General features: G+C 51.8%; 1 protein-coding gene across 1 annotated transcript; it reads right to left on the bottom strand.

The window, feature by feature from the left end:
* Positions 1-14,486: 14,486 nt before the first annotated feature.
* Positions 14,487-15,944, bottom strand: LOC136458738 (transcription factor MYB4-like). Its single transcript, XM_066458670.1, has 2 exons — positions 15,679-15,944; positions 14,487-15,596 (listed from the first exon to the last, which is right to left on the bottom strand). Exons 1-2 carry the CDS (start codon positions 15,812-15,814, stop codon positions 14,767-14,769), a joined length of 966 nt encoding a protein of 321 aa, XP_066314767.1. The 5' UTR covers positions 15,815-15,944; the 3' UTR covers positions 14,487-14,766.
* Between the last annotated feature and the right edge of the window lie 6,081 nt (positions 15,945-22,025).

Below are 22,025 nucleotides of genomic sequence, written 5' to 3'. Positions count from 1 at the left end.
GGCGGTTGAGTCGCCCCCGCTGTCGAGCCCATCGGGCTGAAGGCGCGCTTCCCCAACACCCATGTCTCAGGCGTGTCGGCCTTGGCCCCGGGGCAGGCGATCGCCAGCCCCATGGCGCCCTCTCCTCCTCCTCCTAGAGATGCCAGGCCGCTCGCCGACACCCTAGGCGTCGTCTCCCTGACATCAAGGAGGTGGTCTAGGGGACCCCACCCCGCCTCGCTCTCGTCGTCATCGCTCGAAAAATCCATCGACGACGATGACGGAGACGGCTCCTCCGGGGACCATCGTGCCTCTGTTGTCGGCGACATTTCTCTAGCTCATCGCGCTCAAAGCTCTTCCTCTTGCGCCTTGCCTCCTTAGTGTCCTTCTGCTCCTTGTACGCCTCAGTGTGCGCCCTGTTCTCTGCTCGCCGCTCTGAGTCCTCGAGAATGGGCGGCGGGGAGGCTCACACATCCCTCATCCCCTACAGGAATGGCAAACGCAAATAAGGGAACATATTGAAAACGTAAGGAGCAAGGAGGCCTTGGGGGCTGCAGCGACGCGTGACTCACTAGAGAGATGTACCCTCGCGACGGGCGCATCGGGAATGGGGTCAGATCACTGCTTCTCTACCGACCCTCCACCGTCTCTCTCACCCGATGTAGAATCTCCTCATCGGAAAGGGCGACGGTGGACAACTGGATGCCATCGATCGGCTCACCTGGTGTCATCTTGAATAGGCGTTGCCGCTGAGCCATCAGCGACAGCACCCTCCGGTGGTGGAAGGCTGCCATGACCATGGCCGCCGTAAGGCCATGGCTACGTAGCCTCTCCAGCACCCTCAGGAGCGGCTGTAGCTTGGACTGATCAGCCAATGGGATGCCGTACCTCCACCTCTCTGGCTGGCTCTCCACGACCTACTTGGTATAGGGGGAAGCCCGCCATCATCATTGTAGAGGTAGAACTAGCTATTATACCAGCGGCGGTTGGACAACGCAAGCTGGTCTGGGATGTAGAAGGGCTACAGATCTTGGCGCACTTGGAGAGTGCAGCCGCTGGCCCTCAACGCCTTCTACGTGCCCATCGTGCCAGCCGGCTTGGTGGTGAGCCCCGCCCGAAAGAAGTGGAGCCACAGCTCCCAGTGGGGGGCAATGCCCAGGTACCCCTCGTAGACGGCAACAAAGATGGCCGCCTGTGCGATAGAGTTGGGGTTGAAGTTGTGGAGCTCCACACCATAGTAATGCGGGAGCGCCCGCATGAACCGGTCCGCCAGCAAGCCGAGGCCGCGCTCGTGGAAGGCCATGAAGCTCATGATGTAGCCATCGTGTGGCCTCGGCTCTGGCTCATCCCTCGGAGCAATCTACTCTGGTCTGTTGGGGTCGGTGAACGAGCGGAGGAGACCGTCGTCGACAAGCGACTGTAGCATCGTCGTGAACATGTTGGATGAACCCCAAGGATCCACCTGGAGGACAACAGCACCACCGGCCATGGGTGCGGTGGAGAATGTGGCTATGGCGGTAAGGTGTGCTCTCGCTATCTCTCTCTCCTTTCCTCCCCCTTCTCCCTTCTTCTCCCCGACGCTCTCTTCCTCTGTTCTTAGCAACCGCTCGAGGGCAGAAAGGGCGAACGCAGGCAAAAAAGGTAAGGAGGGATGGGGTGTGGCTCGTCATGTATTTATTGAAAGCTCTAGTTTGGTTTTGATGAATTGATGAAACCCTAAGTGCTAACCTAGTTTATCAAGTGATCATGAGATAGGTAGCACACTTCAAGTAGAGAAGCCAATAAAGATCATAACATGACAATGGTGATGACATGGCGATGATCAAGGGCTTAAACTTGAAAAGAAGAAAGAGAAAAACAAAAAGCTCAAGGCAAAGGTATAATTTGTAGGAGCTATTTTGTTTTGGTGATCAAGACACTTAGAGAGTGTGATCACATTTAGGTTTGATAGTCGTACTATTAAGAGGGGTGAAACTCATATCGGAATACAGTTATCAAAGTGCCACTAGATGCTCTAACTCATTGCATGTGCATTTAGGATCTAGTGGAATGCTAACACCCTTGAAAACATTTGCGAAAATATGCTAACACATGTGCGCAAGGTGATACACTTGGTGGTTGGCACATTGGAGCAAGGGTGGAGAAGTTAGAAGTGAAAACAGAGATGATGCTGGCGTTGGTCAACTGACCGGACGCTGGATCCAAAAGCACCGGACGCTGACTGGCTGTGTCCGGTCGTGTTGACTGGTGGTACAGAAGCTAGGGTTTACTACCGGACGCTGGGCTATGTCCGGTCGAGGTGGACCGGATGCGTTCGGTCGAGAAAAACTAGGTTTCGACCCTTACTGTACTCGACCGAACGCTGAGGCTCCAGTGTCCGATCAGTTTTACTGGAGTGTTCGGTCAGCTTTATAGCCGTTAAAAACTGACGAACATCGTTTGAAGCTGATAATGCGTGGCGTTCATCTGTGGACCAGATGCTGGGTCCAGGGTCCGATCAGTAAGACCGGAGCATCTGGTCAAAGCGCAGTGTGCCCAGTGAAGGGGTACAACGGCTCTATTTCATGGGGGCTTCTATTTAAGCCCCATGGCCGGCTGTGGCTCATATCTTTGGCCATTTTCATTGACATAGCAACCTTGTGAGCCTAGCCAAAGTCCTCCCACTCATCTCCATCATTGATTCATCATCATAGTGAGATTGGGAGTGATCCAAGTGCATTGCTTGAGTGATTGCATCTAGAGGCACTTGGTGTTCGTGTTTTGCTATGGATTTCGCTTGTTACTCTTGGTGGTTGCCGCCACCTAGACGACTTGGAGCAGCAAGGATCGTCGAGCGGAGGTGGTGATTGTCTCCGGCTTCGATCGTGGTGATTGTGAGGGGTTCTTGACCTTTCCTCGGCGGAGAGCCAAAAGGTACTCTAGTGAATTGCTCGTGGCTTGTGTGATCCTCATCTTGTGTTGGTTGTGCGGCACCCTATTGAGGGTTTGGCGTGTAAAGACAATTAGCGCGTGAACCTCCAAGTGAGTGAATCGCCACAACGAGGAGTAGCTTGCCAGCAAGCAAGTGAACCTCGATAATAATCATTGTGTTCATTCATTGATTTTGAGGTGATTGGTCTCCATTGTTATTCATCCTTGTGATTGATTGGTTCATTCCTCTACACGGCGGTATAACTATCTTGATCACTCTCTTTATATTATCGCAAACTAGTTGACAAGCTCTTTAGTGTAACTAGTTGTGAGAGCTTGCTTGCTTGGTTAGTGTGGCTCTTTAGTTAGCCTTTGAGAGCACACTAACATAGGGTAGTGTCATACCTCTTGTGTGAATCGACACTATCTAAACTAGAATTGTGGTAGATGGCTTGCATTTTGAGTAGGCTAGCGCAACACTTGCTATGTCTCATAATTGTCTAATCTTTTGTTAAGTGTTGTTGTAAAAATTTTTATTAGGCTATTCACCCCCCTCTAGCCATTAGGACCTTTCATTTATGAGGGAGGAAAGAAGGCAAAATGGGGGGGGGGGCGACGAAACCGGGAAAGTTTCTCTCAGATCTAGCGCAGTTAATCCGGATCCAACCAAACCGCCCACGTGTCCACCTTTTTCTTATTAACTGCGCGCATGCAGTAACGTCCCATCCGCAGACGTCGTGTCGCATTTGACCACAGCAATGGCTGCTGCCGTTCCGTCTCCTCGAGGAACCGCCTCAAAAGGCACACCCGCCATCGTCAGCCGATGGGAAGGGAATATCCCCCACCCGATTCTTTTCAGACTAAGGAACTGGGCACCGAGTCCGTTACGATCCAGGGGTTCGAAGGCTAGCCTCCGAGGGTCTCGACAGCCACCCTAGGACAAACAGAGTCAGGGATGACTATGGGCGAGCCCGTACATGGCCAAGGCCCAAGCAAGCAATTGCTTGGGATGCCCTAAGTCATGTCCGAGACCGGCAGAGAGGTCTCTGAATGGGATCCCACCGTAGGGAGGCACCGAGCCCCCGGAGCCAATCGAACGGCCCTAGGACCCACTAGAGAAGCCCTCTAGTACTTTTGGAGTGCGTCTCTGGACCGCTAGCCGACCCCTATCGAATGGGGCACGGGCCTCCACTCGGACTTAACCGGTAACTGCTCACTAGAGGTGTCACTGCTCGCCCACCGAGGGTAGCCTGGCATACTCCACCCCTCCTTCCGAACGAAAAGGATGCGTCAGGGCCGCACAAAAAGACAGGGAAACTCCTGATCGCCCTCTTGCTCCGAGTAGAGGCTCGAGGGCTCTTCCTGCAACCAAGTCGAGGCCCAGTGACCTGAACTCGCACTCGAGGGCTCGGCAAACGAGATAAAACTCCTCACTCAACATGAAAAAGCCCCTGGAGGAATAAATCTACTCCTCCAGGGCCTCGAGAGCTAAGCGCACCCACCGAAGCCTCGAGTACGAAACACCCATCCCGCCAGGAAGCTGCCGCCAAGAAAGTCTCGTCAAAACCTCAGGGAGAGCGCTCACACTCTCCCCGAGGCTCGGGGGCTACTGTCGGGTACCATAAAAAGGGGTCCCCTAAGCAAGAACCAAAAAATCGCTTAGATCTTATAAATATCGAAGCCAAGAGACAACCACCGGCAAACCCCCACCTTATCCGAGGCCCGGCTGGACCACCCGGCCCACCTCGAACAATATCCGGGCTCACCCGAAGCGGGCTCGGCCCAGAACGAAACCACGAGGCCTCGGACAAGGTACCGGTTTTCCGACTCGCCCGAGGCCCCGCGCCACGAGGCCTCGGACAAGGTACCGATTCTCCGACTCGCTCGAGGCCCCACGCCACGAGGCCTCGGACAAGCACCCAGTTGCCGACTCGCTCGAGGCTGGCTCGGCATCAACCCCGTCACCGCCGCCTTGACCGACTTCTCTGATGAGACATCACATCCAACTAACGCGTCCAACCACTCCTGCGACGTCAGCCGAATGACGGCACGATACAGCGGAGTGGCCGATGAGACGGGAGTCACATCGGCGCCATGCCATCCAGGACAGGACGGTGCAGGGGTTACAGGCCGCTGTGCTCGGCACTGTGCCCACGGCTGACACCCGTGCTGCCTAACCCCTGCTCCAAGGACAGCGCGGCATGGAAAGTTAAGTCCGGGTCCCTGTAGCCTCGGAATCGACGTACAAGACCAACTGCACCCTCCGAGCCTCGGCTATCCGCTTCCGGGCTCCTGTAGCCTCAGGACTCGCGCCCGCCGAGCCCCCCACAATGGTTCAGCCTCTGCACCAACTAGGCCTCGGCTCTCTACGTTGTCAGCACTCTAGGATCGACACGTCGTCCGCAGTACGCGCCATGCCCTGCGTCAAGCTGTAGGAGCTCCCACGTCGTGCATAGGGCCGAGCTCCTGTAGCCTCGGAATTAGCGCACCCGCGCCGTCGCATCTACCCAGCCTCGGCTCTCCCCGCCGGTCAAACATACAGTGACCAGCGCACCTCCAACAGAAGAAGGCGCGCATGCCACCACAGGAGCTCCCACGTCGCACAGGATCAGGCGTGACCGGCGCGTCGCTCCAGTGAATCGAGGACAAGACCGCTCCACCGACCATGCCGCCACAGTGATGAGCTGCAGGGCTCAGACGTACCGCCTCTGCTCACAAAACGCCACGTAGCAAATATATGTACCGCCGCTGTGCCTCCCTTCGACTATAAAAGGGAGTGACCAGGGCCGCTTCTAAGGAGAGGAGACAGAGACGTGCAAGCAACACACAACGCTCTGTAACACACACGCTCCCTCACTGTAAGAGATCAACATCTCAAGCAACCCACGCCACTCTACGTAGAGACCTGGGACTAACTCCCTCTCTCGCTCAGCTTATAAGCCCCTACTACAAGCAACTCGGTGCAAGGAATACAAGATCGTTCTCTCAGACTGGACGTAGGACACCTATTACCTAAACCAGTATAAACCGTGTATCTCTTTGCATCACTATCCGGGATTAAGGACATGCAGTACATTTTCACTGGTCAGTTGAGGACCCGCCGAACCCAAAACACGGACACCTAGCTATACAGAGTCCAACAACAAGGCTGTAAACTAACCCACCGTTTAGCCGCTGATCTGATCTACGACCCCAGTTTGGGCAACGAAGAGAAGCTGGTACACTCCACCCCCTCCTCCGATCGCTTGGAAAGAAAAAAGAAAGTTGACACGACAGGCAGGTCATCGTCCGGCCTGGATGATGGCCTTGCTTGAAACGCATCCATCTCCAGTCTCCATCTTCCAGCACAGCAAAGCAAAGCAAATGCTTCTATCGGGCAGCAGCCAGTCAGGCGGCGGCATGATCGCAGCCAGGGAATTGTCAACCCGTTCCTTTTGAGCCTGACTGCAGATTAAAGGGCAAAGCAAAGGTGACAGCCCCAGATCGGCCGGCCGGACCCCGGACTGGGTCATCTCAGCAGCCCGCAGGCACTAGCTGATGTCGTTCGCGACCCCCGGCCCTGCCGGCGTCGGCGTGGCTGCTGCGTGCCCCGTCCGATCGCCGATCGCCTCGTCTCGTCGTCAACCCGGACCCCCGGTTGTTTTACAGGCCCCTTGGCTGACAATCATGGAGCTGCCTTTCCGCAATACGTCCTGTGCCCTCTTGCTAATAAAGCAGGCCGGCCACAGCTAGCTTTCGTCCGTCGTCGCTGCCACCTTTCTTTCTTTCTCGCGCGTCGGGCGATCAAGCGTGATGAGTACTCCCTCCGTCCTAGACGTACGTCGTTTTTGGTTCTCGTGAGACTAAATATATATTAAAAATATTAATATTTATAATATATAATTAGTATCATTCGATAGATATTTAAATCTAATTTTTTTAATAAATTTATTTAGAGATAGAAATATTACACGTATTTCTGTAAATCTAAGTCAAAATTATTGAGACAGAGGGAGTAGTGATGAACGATGAGTAGTCAGTCGCGGCCGGTCAATTCAGTTCCGTTCCATCCCTGCCCTGCTGGCAGTGGCTGCTGCACGATGCTGTGAACGATAGACGATGCGTCGATCGACGGCGTACGGCCGTAGTCCCGTAGATGGATACATCGGTGTTGCACGTACCGGTAGTGGTACGGAGGGGACTCGGAATGCGTACTGCGGGCGAAGAGGAAGCACGAGGCCGTATTGCCGTAGTATTGGACTAGCCTTGCCATAGACCATAGCCATAGCCTAGGCTAGGTGACCTTTGCAACAAGGTCGCTGTTGGTTATGCATGCAGTTGCTTGCTTTGCTCTTGGCGGAAACTTTGACCGCATGAATGCACTTTAGAACGAATCTGCACGTTCGTGAGATCAGTGACGAGTTGCTTCAGCCACAAGATCGATCTTCCCTATCCGTCCTCTCACCGGGTAAGGTTAGTATGGCTGGGGACGGACGGAATGCCGCAGGCGCCGGAGAAGATCTGTTCCGACTGGCCTTTTATTTGCATCCGTGAAAAGTTTTCAGCTCCTAGCTTGCCTTCTTGTAACTGTCCTCTGGCACACTACAGGATTATTTGGAATATATGCTCTGGCCTCTGGACGACACCCGTCACCAGACGAGTGAGACCAGATCAGATCATCAGACGCACGCGTGAATAGCAAAGTACGATGTGCGTGATTTTATAGCAGAGGCCAGAGGGCCAGACTACGCCAGAAGGGGAGGAAGGAAAGAAGAATCCGCTAGATCAGGGACAAGCAGCCGGGCGGGCAGGGCCATGCCTTTGCCGTCCTTGTGCCGTCCCAGACGGGCAGGGCTACATACTAGACCAGTACAGTCGATGGGTCGATTGATGTGCGAGCGGAACAGAAGGGTTGACCTAGCCATTTGGAGACCAGGCCGATGGTTAGCGCATCATACCACCCCGGGGAATAGAATATGCATGCATGCGCTACATGGCATGCAGCCGCACACAAACTGACAAACGCTAAGGGCCGGGCACTCCTAGTCCTAGAGCTGATCCGGAAGATGTCACTGCTGCATTGCTGCTTGCGGAGCACCATCCATCTCCCTGAAGAACAAGAACGACTCATCACTCATCATAGCAGGGACATAGGATAGTCCATATATGCATGCCAAAGCCGGCTAGCAGCTCGAAAAATGCAGGCGGATCATTACCTAGTACCGCATCAGATGAGTTCCTTCCAGTGACAGTGAGCAGTAGGAGTACTAGGCCTGACGCTGATGCTGTCGAGCCGTGCGTGCTCGTGCCTGGCCGGTAGTTTTCCTTCAGGATAAGAGAGGAGGAGGGCCTGGGGCCGTCTGCTGGGCCTCCTCCGTCCATCATTCTCTTTTCTTTCTCGTCAGGCCGGAGTCAGATGCTCCAAAGCGGCGCGGGAATATTTACGGCCGGCTAGGCGACAAGCGCAAGCGGCGCGAGGGGGGATTATTATTTCGGTGCTCGGCGGGCGAAGGGAGATCAACCGGGTTGACGCCCGACGCCCCGAGAGCGACGCCGCAGCAGATACGATGATCGCGGCAGCGAGGCCACCACCGCTTTCACTTTCTCATCTCCGCTGTTTACACGTTTCCGCGAACAAATTTGGATAGTTTCAAGCCTAAGTCAGAGTCCAGCCTCGAGAGCTCATTCGCTCGCTCAAGCAGCTTTCATTTTCATTCGTTGTCAAGAATCATTTTTACAATGTTTTTTTTATTAAGAAACATGCCATCTATCGAATTCTATTGAAAATCTATCTATTATGTTATTAGATAGAATAGTGTTAGAAGAATAAACCATGATGCCGTGAGAGCCTAGAAATTACAATGATTTTACGGTCTCATTTAAATCAAAGAGCTAATGCCTAGTATAAATATACTTAATTTAGAATAATAAATGAAGGAGAAAAAAAATACCAAGTTGATTTTCACATGGGTTGGAAACGAAAATAAATAAAGAGTCATGTAAAACATATGCACAATTAGTGAAGACAACATTTGGATAAAAACTAAGAAAAATAATAGTTTAATTGATCTCCACGCGAATTACGAAGAAAAGAAACCTAACTGATAAACAACACATACAATTTATAATTAGCAAATAGCTAATTGAAAATTACAAAACAAAAGAGGAAGTCTAATTTCCATATGTTTTGAAAACAAGTAAATAAAAAGTTAGTATGTTACTATAGAAATTTAAAATGCTATCTCTTTTACTCACAAGGGCTTAAAACTACCATATTGATCCTATAGATCCATATTGTAACAATCTAGATGTATCAAAAGACACCGGAGTAGATAAATAAATCAATGGTCTAATACGGACAGAACAAGTATGAGAAAGATATAATATCATAGGATCCAATCAGCATGCATTATAGCTAGATTTTGCCATATAATAAAAATCAAGGAAACCACAAGGAGCATTTAGGTGTGTGTGGGTGGGGTGGGGGGGGGGGTGTTGTTTACACACTTCAAAGAACTTTTCGTAGTTTGTTTGGGAATGCTTGGACGCGCCAATGAATATAATGTTACAAGGTGCAATAATGGCTGTAACATATATGAGCAACATTGTGATTGATCTACCAATATTTAGGGCAAAAAGGAACTACCGGCTCACAAGAAAAGATACAAGATGATCCAAAAAATAATCTACAAGATGACTAAGAAATGGAATAGTATGTGAGAGACTTGGACAATGGTTTTACCGAGTAATGAAGCTCATCAATAAAAAAACTAAATGTTGCCTTGATTTGGTGGCCTCGATAGAGATTGTACAACCACAAAGTAAGACGTAAAAGGAAGAGGAGGGGAAGATGGCAATAGGTTTAAGTCAAGGATATGGTTGACAATAGCTATACGTATCGTTCGTACCGATCGATTTAGTAAAGATTCATGGAGGAGAGGACAACAATTACAATTAAACTAACAAACAAAATCGTTTACTCCGAATGTCCGAATGAAAAATCTAGCTACCCACGCGCTACAGTTGCTAATTTTGAATACTCACCGGTGCCAAATATCAGTAATGTCGTGTATAAAATGCATTTCATTTTGCTGGCAATACCGGAGTGAAACAAAAAAAAAAGTGCCTATAATCTTGCTAGGCATACATGAGCCTTGTGTGCCTATAATTGCATTCTTTTTACAACTGGAGTAATTCCGAATACTTACCGGTGCCAAATACCGGTAATGTCATGTATAAAATGCATTTTATTTTGCTGGGAACACTTTACTGGAGTGAAACAAACAAAAAAAAAGTGCCTATAATCTTGCTAGGCACACCTGAGCCCTGTGTGTGTGATGTGCAGTTTGCAGGAGGTGTGCGTGGTTGCTGCGCGTTTGCGTTGCGCCCATGCGTTTTGAGAAAGTGCAAGTCCTTTTCAGACAGCTTCATAAACACTTGGGGGTGCAGCAGCTAAGATGTTAGCCTTTTGTTCCTTTTTATCCTTTTTAGGTTGGTAGGGAAAGCGACGCATATCATTTAGGAGAGACACTGCACGGATGATTTGCACTCTCAGTGAGCCCTAGAGCTAGCAGCAGCAGCGCAGTACGCCGTGGAGGCACCCACCACCACGGTCACGCAGGCACGGTGTGCTCATCAGCTCGTGCACTTTACTTGGAACCGCCGGCATGCATGCATGTGGCTTGCAATTGCAAGTAACCAGCAATGGACACTGGAGACACGTGTAGCGAGTCGTTTGCCCAGTTTTCCTCGATCGACTGTCTCTTGCATTTGCTCCCTTGTGTATGAAAGTTGGTCTAGGATGAACTGAGGAGGCAGAGCTAGCCTGAATGAAAGCTACAGGGCACCGTTACAACGTTGATCTGAGCTAACAGGTGTGCTCGCGGCTTTTAGCCCTGGGAAAACGATCGAGACGTACAGTTATGTATACTGGACTAGTTGTTGGCAGTGTGCAGACTTTTGTTCGCAGCTTCAGATTTACGCCAGATGCATGTCCTGTTCCTATCAATGAGCGATTATTACTACCGTCTCTATCCGTTGTTTTGACCATGTAGGGACAGGAATTAATAAGCTAACTGTTGAGGAAGAATACGTAGCACATAGATAGAACGAAGAACCAAACCGGCTCAAGTTTCCCACACAAGTTAGGCCGCCTCAATGACTGCCGCGACCCAACCGGCACAGGCACTACTTTGACTGACATAACATAAGCTAGACACCAGTAAAAGCAAGCCCAGTTTATTTCTACAAGTACGGCAGAAATGGTTTTACACACTGACAGTGTACATCCATACCATTACGGCATTTCCGACACACAAAGGCATCGTTCGGCTTAGAAATCGGTTTGTTCGGCTTGTTTTTTTCAATCGAAACAATATTTTTCTCTCACAATAATTCAGCCATAACAGTATTTTTCAGGCAAGTTTCAGCATACCGAACGGGACCAAAAGGGCAAGATAAAGGTCATCCTCCATCAGGCCACCGACCATCTCAGTTTTGTAATCACCCCGGCCTTCACTAAACAATCCCCTTGGGGCGGGCTTCGGGATCATGCCAATCAGAGCGAACGCTTTGCACTTTCTTTAAAGAAACGATGGAGCTAGCAGATAAGGATCACGATCGGTTTCCTATGAAGACATACTCCTAGGATAGGATGGCCAGTTGATTTACTAGTATAGTACACTCCTCTTCTAGCACGCAGAGTCGTCCTAGCTAGCTAGCTATACGTGCTTTGGCCCATGTCCGTTGCCCGTGACGTGCGACGTGACGCTTCGAGGGGCGGCAATGCATCCCACACCCATCGATGACACATCAGAGGGCGGCAAGGGGGCTTGCAACTGGACGCCTGGACCGCGTGCGTGCGTGCGTGGTGTGACACTGTGACTGGTCGAAGAGATACGTACGATGGTTGTAACCATGGCCACTGGCATGGTGCTGCTGGTGCGTCGTGCGCGCGTCATGGGCGAACGGACGGGCGGAGACCGGGCAAGGCTGCCAAGGCAGGCCAGTTCGAACCTTCCCTTCAGCCTTTGATCAGGCTTCTTCAGCCAGGACCGAGGGCCCCCCCCCCCCCCCCCGCGCCCGGTGCAGCGTCGTCAGCAGGCCTCTGCCGCGCCGCTGACCGGCCGGTGACAGGTGCGCTTTGACACGGACCTAGTACTAGCAAGCTGCAGAATCCTTCCAGGAAGAAAAAATAATATTGGAGAGGCCCATATCCATCCGTCCATCCATGCCATGCACATCTCGTCTCTCTCTGGCCTTATTCCGAGTCCCAATGCAGTAAAAGATATGGGGCGCAGTATTATAATAGAGTAATGGGACGATGATTGGTGGTGTCATGTGCTTTGTGTGTGTCACCCAGATGTCATAAGTATATGAGCCCGTTTGGAGTGGATTCTCTCGGCTCCATCTCTGGCACTGCAGCAGTACTGCTACAGTGATTTCATGGAGGAGCCCGAGCCCTATGCCAAACACAGCCTACAGTCGTTTTGCGAGGCTCCGAGCGGCTCTGGCTTCGGTCTGTCGGTCCCTAAGCGGTCGACACCATGTATTGTTCGTCGGAGTTATTTTTCTCTCTTTTCATTTTCTCTCAGAAACCGTCGGAGCTAGAGAAGCTTGTTTTTCAGGGAGTGCGGCGGTCGTTGGAGTTATTTTTCTCTCTTTTCATTTTCTCTCAGAAACCGTCGGAGCTGGAGAAGCTTGTTTTTCAGGGAGTGCGGCTTCGGCTCCTCTGGCACCTATCGGCCCCTGAGCGGCCGATGGGTGAGCCTGAGCTACCGGAGCTCTGCCAACGGGACCTATGTATATGTATGTGCTCGGTGCTCCATCCGAATCCGATAGTGTTTTCTATTGTGCGAGATTAGCAGGCATACGCGTGCCGCCGTCGTCACTGTTCGCGTGAGAGGTGTGTCTACCGGTTTCTTGTGACCGATCCATGACAAAAGAGACGAAGAAAGGCTCGTTCGTACTCGGTGACTCGGTGTCGATTACGAAAAGGCTAATGCACGGTATTGAATCTTTTTGTCGACGATCGAGTGAGAGAATTATTGCGCCTGTAATTGTTGGCGCTCAATCGGTAGCTAGCGTGAGTGCATATATAGTACATGGCAAAGAAGCTTCTTGGAAGCTGATTATAGTTAACACATGGTCATCTAGGTGCGTGCTACGACAAATTAGCACTTCTAGAAAAGTAGACAGACCTTAGCCGCTATACTAGTTACTTAGTTAGACGGTGCCACCTTTCTCTCGCACCACAAGTGTCAAAACATCTGTGATAAACAATGGGTGGGCATGCCTAAATGTGGCTAGCTTTGCTAGCTAGTTTATCCAAAGCTAATCCCAACGGCCATGTGCTCCAAGAGCGACACATGCATCGAGACATATGACAAAGATCAAACACTGGAACCAGATGGAAAGTACCATTATTTAATCAAATGCACAACATGGTTTGGTACTCCACAGAGAGAGAATCGATTCGTTCTTCTCATCAATCTCAATAGAGTTTGCTTCCGTCCACACGCCTCGTTTTACGTTTTTTTTTTTTTCTGGCCGCGCCGGTGGTTGGCGCCGCCCATCTCGCGGTGGCCTCGCTCGTCGTCATCGCATGGAACGGGTCGGCGAGGAGGACCGAGTCCGCGCGCGCGGGGCACCTGTTGGTTACCCTTTGCACCGTACGTCTCGGTACGTGCATGCACGCGAGCCTCATGATGCGCTGGTCCATGCCGATGGATGCCGCGAGCGCACACGGCACCCCCCGCGCGCGCGCACCAGCCCCCCGCCGCCCCCCGCGGCCCCGGCTTCGTCCGTCGCCGCCTCAGCGCTCGTCGGCCGTCGTCGTCAGCACCATGATCATGACGAGGAAACGCGCGCGGACGCAAGCACAGCGCACCGAGAAGCAAGTGCTCTCAGGTCACAGATTGAGAAGCAAGGCGCGCCATATATCAAATCCAGGTACATGGCGACATCGATTTGACAGTCTCCCTCCCAAGTGACAGGTCGCGGCTACTACTATCAGCCTCTTAACTGAATTAACTTATAAGCCATAACTGAAAGTATAAGCCATAACTGAAAGTACTGTCTTCTGATTTGGTATTCGGTGAGGAAAAAATATTATTCGTTAAATGATAAGCCTTATAAGTCAAATCCAGGCTACCGAACAGGCTGTATACTACCAATAGCACTGCTACTATAAATTCTACGTGAATTAATTAGGTGCTTAGACTTGAGGCCACTTGTTTGCTCGGAAGCTACGACTTCGGACTCGTTTGTTTCAGCTCCAATGGCTCCGGCTTCCATCGACATCGGTACTGTTTATGAAGCCGTTTCTCTCTCTCCTATACTGTAGCAACACTGTTCATTAAAGCTGTTTTTCTCTCTCCTACTTTTTCGTCTCACTGTTCGCTGGGCACTGTTCACGAAGCCGGCGGAGCTCGTTTTTCAGCTCCTGCGGCTCCCGGCTACAGTGCGTGAACAGTGCCGAAGCCGGAGCACGCAGGAGCGGTGCCAAACTGGCCCTTCATCTCCAAATTGCAATTAGATGGGCAGGCAGGAAGAGAAAAAGAGAGCGCCCTACCATGTCATTATCACAGTGAGAAACAATGGCAACTGAAGAATAGTTTTGAACAGTGACTGACTGACTGACTGGTTGGTACGCAGAAGATAAGGCAAACAAAGCAATGGCGATCCACATCTCTAATAATTTCTCTATGATATGGTGCTAGCTAGTCACAGACCATATGGAGAGAGAGAGAGATAATGTACATGTGATGACCTCATACTCAGAGAGAGATCATATCGATGGACAGGGAGCCAAGAACGACTAGCAAGAGACACGCTAGCCCTGCATGAGTAGTCATTGCCGAAGCTTTGAGCACGCGTTAATTAGTGTAGTCTCCTCGGTCATGTCAGGCTGTGGCAGAGGCCGGCCGGCGGCGGCTTGACATAATTAACGTGATGATCCGCTGCCGCCCACATCTCGGCCTGCGCGTTGGGAAAGTAGCACGCGGAGAGCTCCTGCAGGGACGCCGACGCCGCCCTGTCTTGCAGCAGCAGTGGGGCGAACCCGGTGCCGAAGAAGTCGCCGCCAGGCGGGAACTCGCTGTCGCCTAGGAGCTCCGGCAGGAACATGTCGTCTAGCGGCAGCCCGCCAGCCCAGGTGCCGCTGATGGCGCCGGTGGGCGGCGCCGGCGCGGCGGAGAACTCGGCGAGCGAAGACGCTTGCTGCTGCTGCGGCGGCGCCGGCGGCAGTGTGCCGTCGTAGCGCGCGAGCACCGGAGCAGCAGCCTGCAGCGTCGTTGGCGGGGAGGGGTACATGGCGCCGAAGCTGCACGCGTCGCTGGCGCTCGCGGTGGTGACCGCGGACGAGGCGGACGCGGGCGACGGCTGCATGGAGGAGGCGCATTGTTGGCTCCGGGGAGCGGCGGCGCCGCGGCGGCCCCGACCGCCGCCTGAGCTGTGCGGCTGCTGGTGGTGGTAGTACTCCTGGTGGTGGTGGTGATGCTGGTGCATGGCGGTTGCCTTCTTCTTGAGCTTGGTGTTCCAGTAGTTCTTGACGTCGTTGTCCGTCCGGCCCGGCAGCTTGGACGCGATGATGGACCACCTGCTCCCGATGGAGTTGTAGAGGGAGCAGATGATCCGGTCCTCCTGCTCCGTGTAGCCGCCGTGCTTGATGTCCGGCCGCAGGTAGTTCAGCCACCGCAGCCGGCAGCTCTTGCCGCACCGGTTCAGCCCTACACATCCATGGACGAACGATGCAACCATCAGAATTATACTCAATAAGCATCGATCCAGTTGCCGGTGTATAGAACGCACCTGCTTTGTGCGGGAGCGCGATCCAGTTGCCGCCGGTGCCGTGGTTGTGGACGTAGCTCCGCAGCAGCTCGTCCTCCTCGGGCGACCACGGCCCCCGCTTCACACTCGTCTTGTCGCAGCACGGCGCCCGGCCCATGCTGGCACTGCGCTGCTGCCTGCTCCAACAGAATTCTCAGGCTGTGTGTGCCCGCTCTGATCGAACAAACTCGCGCACGTCGGGAAGGGAGGGGAACCGGCAGCCGTGGTGGGGATCGGGATAGGGTGGTGGTGGCAGGCCGCGGCTGCAGCGGCGGTGTGGGTTTCTGTGCTCGGGGGCGCGGCAGCAGCCGGACCGCTGGGGCGGGCGTGTGTTTCTGGCAGAAGATACTCGCAACAAGGTAGGCCAGGAAGCGAGGTTGCAGCTGCGGTCTGCGGGGAGCGCAGGCGCGTTTTATAGCGGCAGCCTTGACCTTGAGGCACCACCAGCACCAGGAGGTGCGTTCGGGGCCTGGCCTGGGAAGGATAGTGGGCGTGGGCCAGATGCGACCAATTTGCGGAGCCGTCCCCGCGGCCCGGCCCCGACCGTATTATTGTTCGTCCCTGTCGCCGTACGTATTGCGCCGTGGCCGTTTGTTTTGAAAAATGTTTTTGCTTCTATAGTACTGTGTGTTTTAGTACTTGTGTGTTTTTAGTCAATCCGTCTGGTTGTACTTGGGCACACAAGTATGCGAAATTGTTTGTGAACGTGTCTCAGACGACGACAGCAGTTCTTAGGCATTGTTGACAAATGCGGGGGGCATCATTGATTATCGCTTGTGTTTACAACCTGTGGCCATGCGATGCAAACCCATGCGGATACCGCCACGGGATAAAGAAAGAACACGAGCTGGGCATGGCCATATGAATCGTTTGGACGCCTTTCCTTTCGGCTAGTAGCAGGGGAATGGAGCACCTTTGTTTCATCGATCCATTTCCAAGCGCGGCAGAGGCGGTGGGGTCAAGCGCGGTGACTCACAAGATTGTGCGCTATACCTGCCGGGGCAATCTTCGCGTCGCCTTTACAACACCACACCAACCCCGTTTGAACCCTTGTTCATCTCGACGGGGTAAATCTGTGCACTCTAGGTCCAATAGGGCAATAGGAGTAAATAAACAGTAGCCAAGGGGCATGCACCTTGACCTTTTTGCGCTGGCGAAGGCTGTGCAGAAAGGGAACGGAGCGAACGGAAATGGCAATCATCATCATATACTAGTGGTTCACACAGGGCCAAAGACAACGCATACGGCTGCTACCTGCATTCTTTTTTAATTTTCGGTCCATGCAACGAGAACAAGGACGGAAGAAGTTGCGCTGTGCTGTGCAGGGTTCCAGCGCATGCAGGTTTGACTACCATACTGTTCCGACATCTTTCAAAGGTTTGGACTTTGAAAGAGCCATGGATGAACAATAATTAAAACCGAAACGACGCGTATGTCGCAACGGATTCACATGTGTAGTCTGCTTGAAGCTTTCTATGCCATTAGTGTTCCTCTTGACCAAAATCATGTGTCAAACACATATTGATATTAGGAGGGGGGGGGGGGGGGGGGGGGGGGGGGAACAGAAGGGGGGCTCATCGAAACTACCGAAAGGGCAGCCCAACATGGTCTCACAACCCAAAAGCAGAGGCAAGACCCACCACATACAGCCCACCTTCTCAAAACAGCCCAAAACATTACGGCCCGTCCAGATCCAACTCCAGCAGTCCTGATCGTTCCTCGAGCGTACGCTCGTTTTTGGACAGCGCAATGTGTATGGCTGGCAGACGGGTGTTCTATATTCTGTTTAATTAATGGATGTAGGTTAAGTGCAATGTGTTTCTAAAAAGAAAGTCGTTAGGTCAAACATTAGTAAGGGCTAGCACGCTCCAGCTCGCACATGTGCCTTGGCCTCAGCGAGAATGCCCTAGAACAGTGACACCACAACCGTCAAGTTGGTCGGACCGATCCTTCGTTCGTTCTTCGTCCGGTAAACTCCTGAATACCTCCCGAGATGACCCATCGGAGAAAGGCGCAACGAGGTTGCCCTGGATCGACAAAGCCTAAAGATGAGCAAACGGGCCGCCCGGCCCGGCACGGCATGGAAGGGCTCGCTGGGCCACCGGGCCGTGCCGTGCCGCACCAGTCCTTCGTGCCTGGCCGACGGCCCAGGCACGGCCCTCTAGGCCGCTTTTCCTGCCGGGCCGACCCAAAAAGCACAGCCAATTTTGAAGGCCGGGCCGGCCCGTGGCCTGCACAATCGCCGCACAGGGACTCAGGGGAGCAGGGAGGAAGAGGAGAAGGGCGCAGCTACGCAGCCAGTCGACGGTGAGGTGGGCAGGCGGCAGTGTCCTTGAGCACGGGGCCGGCGGAGGAGGTGTCGTGCTCGGGCGTCGGCCATTGGGGAGAGAGCGGAGGCGCGCATCGGGGGAGGGAGGCATGCATCGGGCTCGGCAGGCGGTCGCTCACGCGACAGGGAGAGGGAGGCTCGCGTCGGGGAGTGGGAGGCGCACGTCGCGCTCGGCCAGCGGGTGCTCGCGCGTCGGGGAGAAGAAGGCGCGCCTAGATCTGACGCGGGAAAGGGGAAGCAACGGAGTCACGACCTTGGAGGGGGTGCGTAGTCGAGACGGAGATAGCGGATGGGAGTTCTAGAATGGACGAGTTAGTGTATGGGCCAGATTAGGACTTGGGAGTTGGTGTTGGGCCTTCATCAGGCCTTTGGCTATTTACTGGGCCATGCCGTTTCGCCCGATGTGTCTGGGGTGCGGCCCAAGCATGATCCGAAGAGTTGGGCTATGCCGTGCTTTGGGCTGGGCCACCGTGCTGCGGGCTGCATGCTCATCTTTGACAAAGCCACATAAACTCCATCAAATATCGTCGAGAGATGTGACGAACATCAAGGGTTGGAGAAGTAGGGTAAAATGGGTAGTAAATGTATTTTTGACAATCGAAAGTTGGATTCCTCAATCGGTCGTGATCATCCTCTCATAAACATAGAGGTGGTGGTCTTATCCCACTAGAAAACATCTCCAAAACGCAATCTTCAAGTTTTCCATAACTAAAAATAGGTCTAGACCGAGTTTGATTCAACCTGGTCTCAGAACAAGGAAACCGGCTTGGCCTATTTTGAAAACCGGCCTAGTTGGTTTTCTTGTAGCCGGGATGTGTTGCCGCACAGCTCACAGGGAAGGGAACTTGGCTAGGCCAGTTTTGGCAGATGAAGCCAAAATCGTCTATTCTTCAATTGAACTTCAATTTCAATGTTCCAAATATATTCCTACAATGCCTTGAAACCATAAACTTTGTGGTGGAGTCCCTTACTTTTGTTGGTATACTTTTGTTCTTAACATATGACCCCTGTGTTTATGTGAAGTTTACATGAACATGAAAATATAAAAACACTAAATAGCAACGATTCCTAACTCATCAGCTACTTGGTATCTATAACACCCTTGGTGTTACGCCCCTAAAACAATTACCAAATCATGTCATGAGCATCATGTTTATGTGATAATGCATGTGATGGAATGTGTAGATAATATTTTTATAACTTAAGATGGTCAATAAAAATGTTAAATGAGAAGCGATTCCATAACTCATATGTATCAAGTAGGGTTTAAAACTATTTTTTTTTTGAAAAAATACTATAAAACATATATGTAGAACTTAAATAAAGTTTGAAATATGAACTTTGTAGATGATAATGAAATACTTGCCATGGAAAAATAACATTGCTAGCCAATATTTCCAATAGCCTAGAAATACAACTTGAAATCAAGTTCAGCTTAAAGACATAGAATATTTTCAAGTTTATAAACAGCAAGACAATGCCATGTTTGGGAATTTATTTTGTGAAATCGAGTTAAGGAGTGGTGTCGTGTTTTAGCTCGAGTTGGTAGCATGATAAGCCCTCTTGAACATGGTGAAGGTGGTTTGATTCCTAGAACAACCATTTAGTTTTTATAGACGTTTTAAAATTCATGCACAACACGTTCTCGGGCTGGTTCATCAGGTGAGCGCAATCACCACGCCCGACCGTACGACGTCACACGCTGGTCGCGCGCGTGCGCTGCCACACGTGGCTGGCCACGGCTGCTCTGGCCTGGTTGTGGCTTGGCCGCCACTGGCCTCTGGCACGCGGAGCCGCTGCTACTGCTTGCGCAGCCAAGCGATACTGCCACCGGCCCCGCCGCATTGCTGCACTGCTGACCCGCCCCACGCCACGACGTAGCCGCTACCGGTGCCATCGCCTCACCATCACGTCTGGGCTTCTCTCTGCACCTTTGCGCCACTGCTAGCCCGGTTCGAGGCCGCCACTGCCACGCACACGTGGCTAAGCTCGTCGTCGCCTTGCCATTAATGGCATTGCGCCCACGCGGGCCATGCCAGTCGATGGACGCACACACCTATCCGATTGCATCTGCGCGCGTAACACCTAGATCACGCCGACCATGTCTCGCCAAGGTGAGACCAAGACGAGCCCACTTGCCTCCCCGTGTATCCCCCTCCCTCTGCTGCCGTCGTTGAGCCGTGCCATCAAATTGGCCACCGTGTGATCACTTCCATTTAATTTAGCATGTCTGCAGCTTCACCATCAAGTTCTCTCACTACCTGACCCCACCCAGCCTTGAATAGTGCATGACCAAGCTCCAATTTGGAACTTTCCCCACTGCCATGCCGATAAGGCCACTCTCGGCCATGGCCAAGGGCAGCCCTCGATCACTTAACCCCGAGCCAATTCCTGTGCACCACTAGATTCGCCTTCATCCCCTCTTCGCCCTGCATGCCATAGCCGAACCTCTACAGTGTCCCCATCGTTGCTGACATGACTGTGCTGCCACGGTGTGCCACCGCACGTGGCCAGCCCCTCTCTGTCATCCTTCGCTCCAACTGTCACCTCGGCCTGATCCACAGTAGCCTCTTGATGCTCGCACACTGACCAGTTAGGTTTGTAGCTGCCCCAGCTCGCCAAAACAGTGGCGTTGCCGTCATGGATGGCCACACATCACTGCAACCTTCCCTAGCAAGTCATGTCACCTCACACCGTAGTTTCATTGTATTATTATGTGTTCACTATAATTTTTGTAGCTTTAGAATAGACTAAGGATTGGGGTAGTTAAATGCTCTTTGCTTCAATATACATTAAATCACTAGTAGAAATAAAGATATATCCTTAAATTGTTAAGCTAAGGGTTTCTTAGTTGAACCCAACACTTTGCTTGATGAAGATGGTAGTTAGCTTAGTACCTTAGTCATTAGAACTAGCTTAGTAGCTTAGTATGCGTATTCTTATTTTAAGAGTTGTTGTTGCCTAAATGCTACGTGTTGCATCATCATCGCATGCATATAGAGAATAAGTTGGTGGAGATAGTGACCACAGACGATCGTGAGTTCGAGGAGATCGTTGAGGAGTACGAGGAGGAGATTCTCATGCAGGAGGAGATCTCAGAGCCATCGACGACTGGCTCAGCTGACACCGCGCCTGCTCAAGGCAAGCCCTGGTGCATAACCCTTATATTTGATAATCACTGAATATATATATATGATGTGCATTTATGTTACATGAATTTTATAGAAACCACATGCATAGATATATCTGTCCTATGAGTCTTACTAGTGCAGGTTCGAATAGCTATTATGCTTAGGTTATCGGTAGTGTGAGTAACCTGCCATTGCTCATAATAGGTGATTATTATAATTACTCTCATGATAAAATGATGAAAGGAAAATGGAGACTGACAAGGATATGGTATGGGTTTTGGTGGGTGTAACAAGTTGTGTCCTGCGCCCACGGGGCTTAGCTTAGTTACACTGTTTTCCCCTGTCCGTGTTAATTGAGGACCGCCCATTGCTGTGGATGGTAGTCAGGTCACAAACTTATCATCTTGAGCACATACTTGCTTATGGGGGCAGAAAGGCTCATTACACTCTTATCATAGGTTCTGGCTCTTTCTGGACCGATTGATTGGAGGCGGGGAAAGGTGGAGGTCTAAGCACCATATTGAGACCAGGTCTCAAGTGTGGGGGCTTGGAGTCCAAGTTTGAATGGGGACCTGGACCCCATGACATGAGTGGAATAGGTTGGTCTTGTGTGTGCCTGGGGTACAAATGGAGCATGTATTTCGGGGTACCCAAATGGGATACATTGGTTCGTAAATCACTGTTTCCATGAGATGGTACAACTTGACTATAGTCTAGCACCATAGTAAGAACTGTAAGATGAAAGATGGTAAAATGGTTCTCATTGCTCAACCCTTGCTTGAAGGTAGTACAGGTGCTCACCTAGAATGGTTAGCTAATGAAGTAATTATGACTGCTAATTAAACTTGATCTTAAGGACGTACTTCTAG

This window comes from Miscanthus floridulus, chromosome 6 (assembly GCF_019320115.1).
Source record: "Miscanthus floridulus cultivar M001 chromosome 6, ASM1932011v1, whole genome shotgun sequence".
Lineage (NCBI taxonomy): Eukaryota > Viridiplantae > Streptophyta > Magnoliopsida > Poales > Poaceae > Miscanthus > Miscanthus floridulus.
This window is presented reverse-complemented; position numbering and strand designations above follow the sequence as displayed.

Coding starts and splice junctions, on each gene's coding strand:
- LOC136458738 (XM_066458670.1), bottom strand. CDS start 15,814: ATGGGCCGGGCGCCGTGCTGCGACAAGACGAGTGTGAAGCGGGGGCCG. Junction 15,597..15,678: donor CGCGCTCCCGCACAAAGCAG/GTGCGTTCTATA, acceptor ATGGATGTGTAG/GGCTGAACCGGTGCGGCAAG.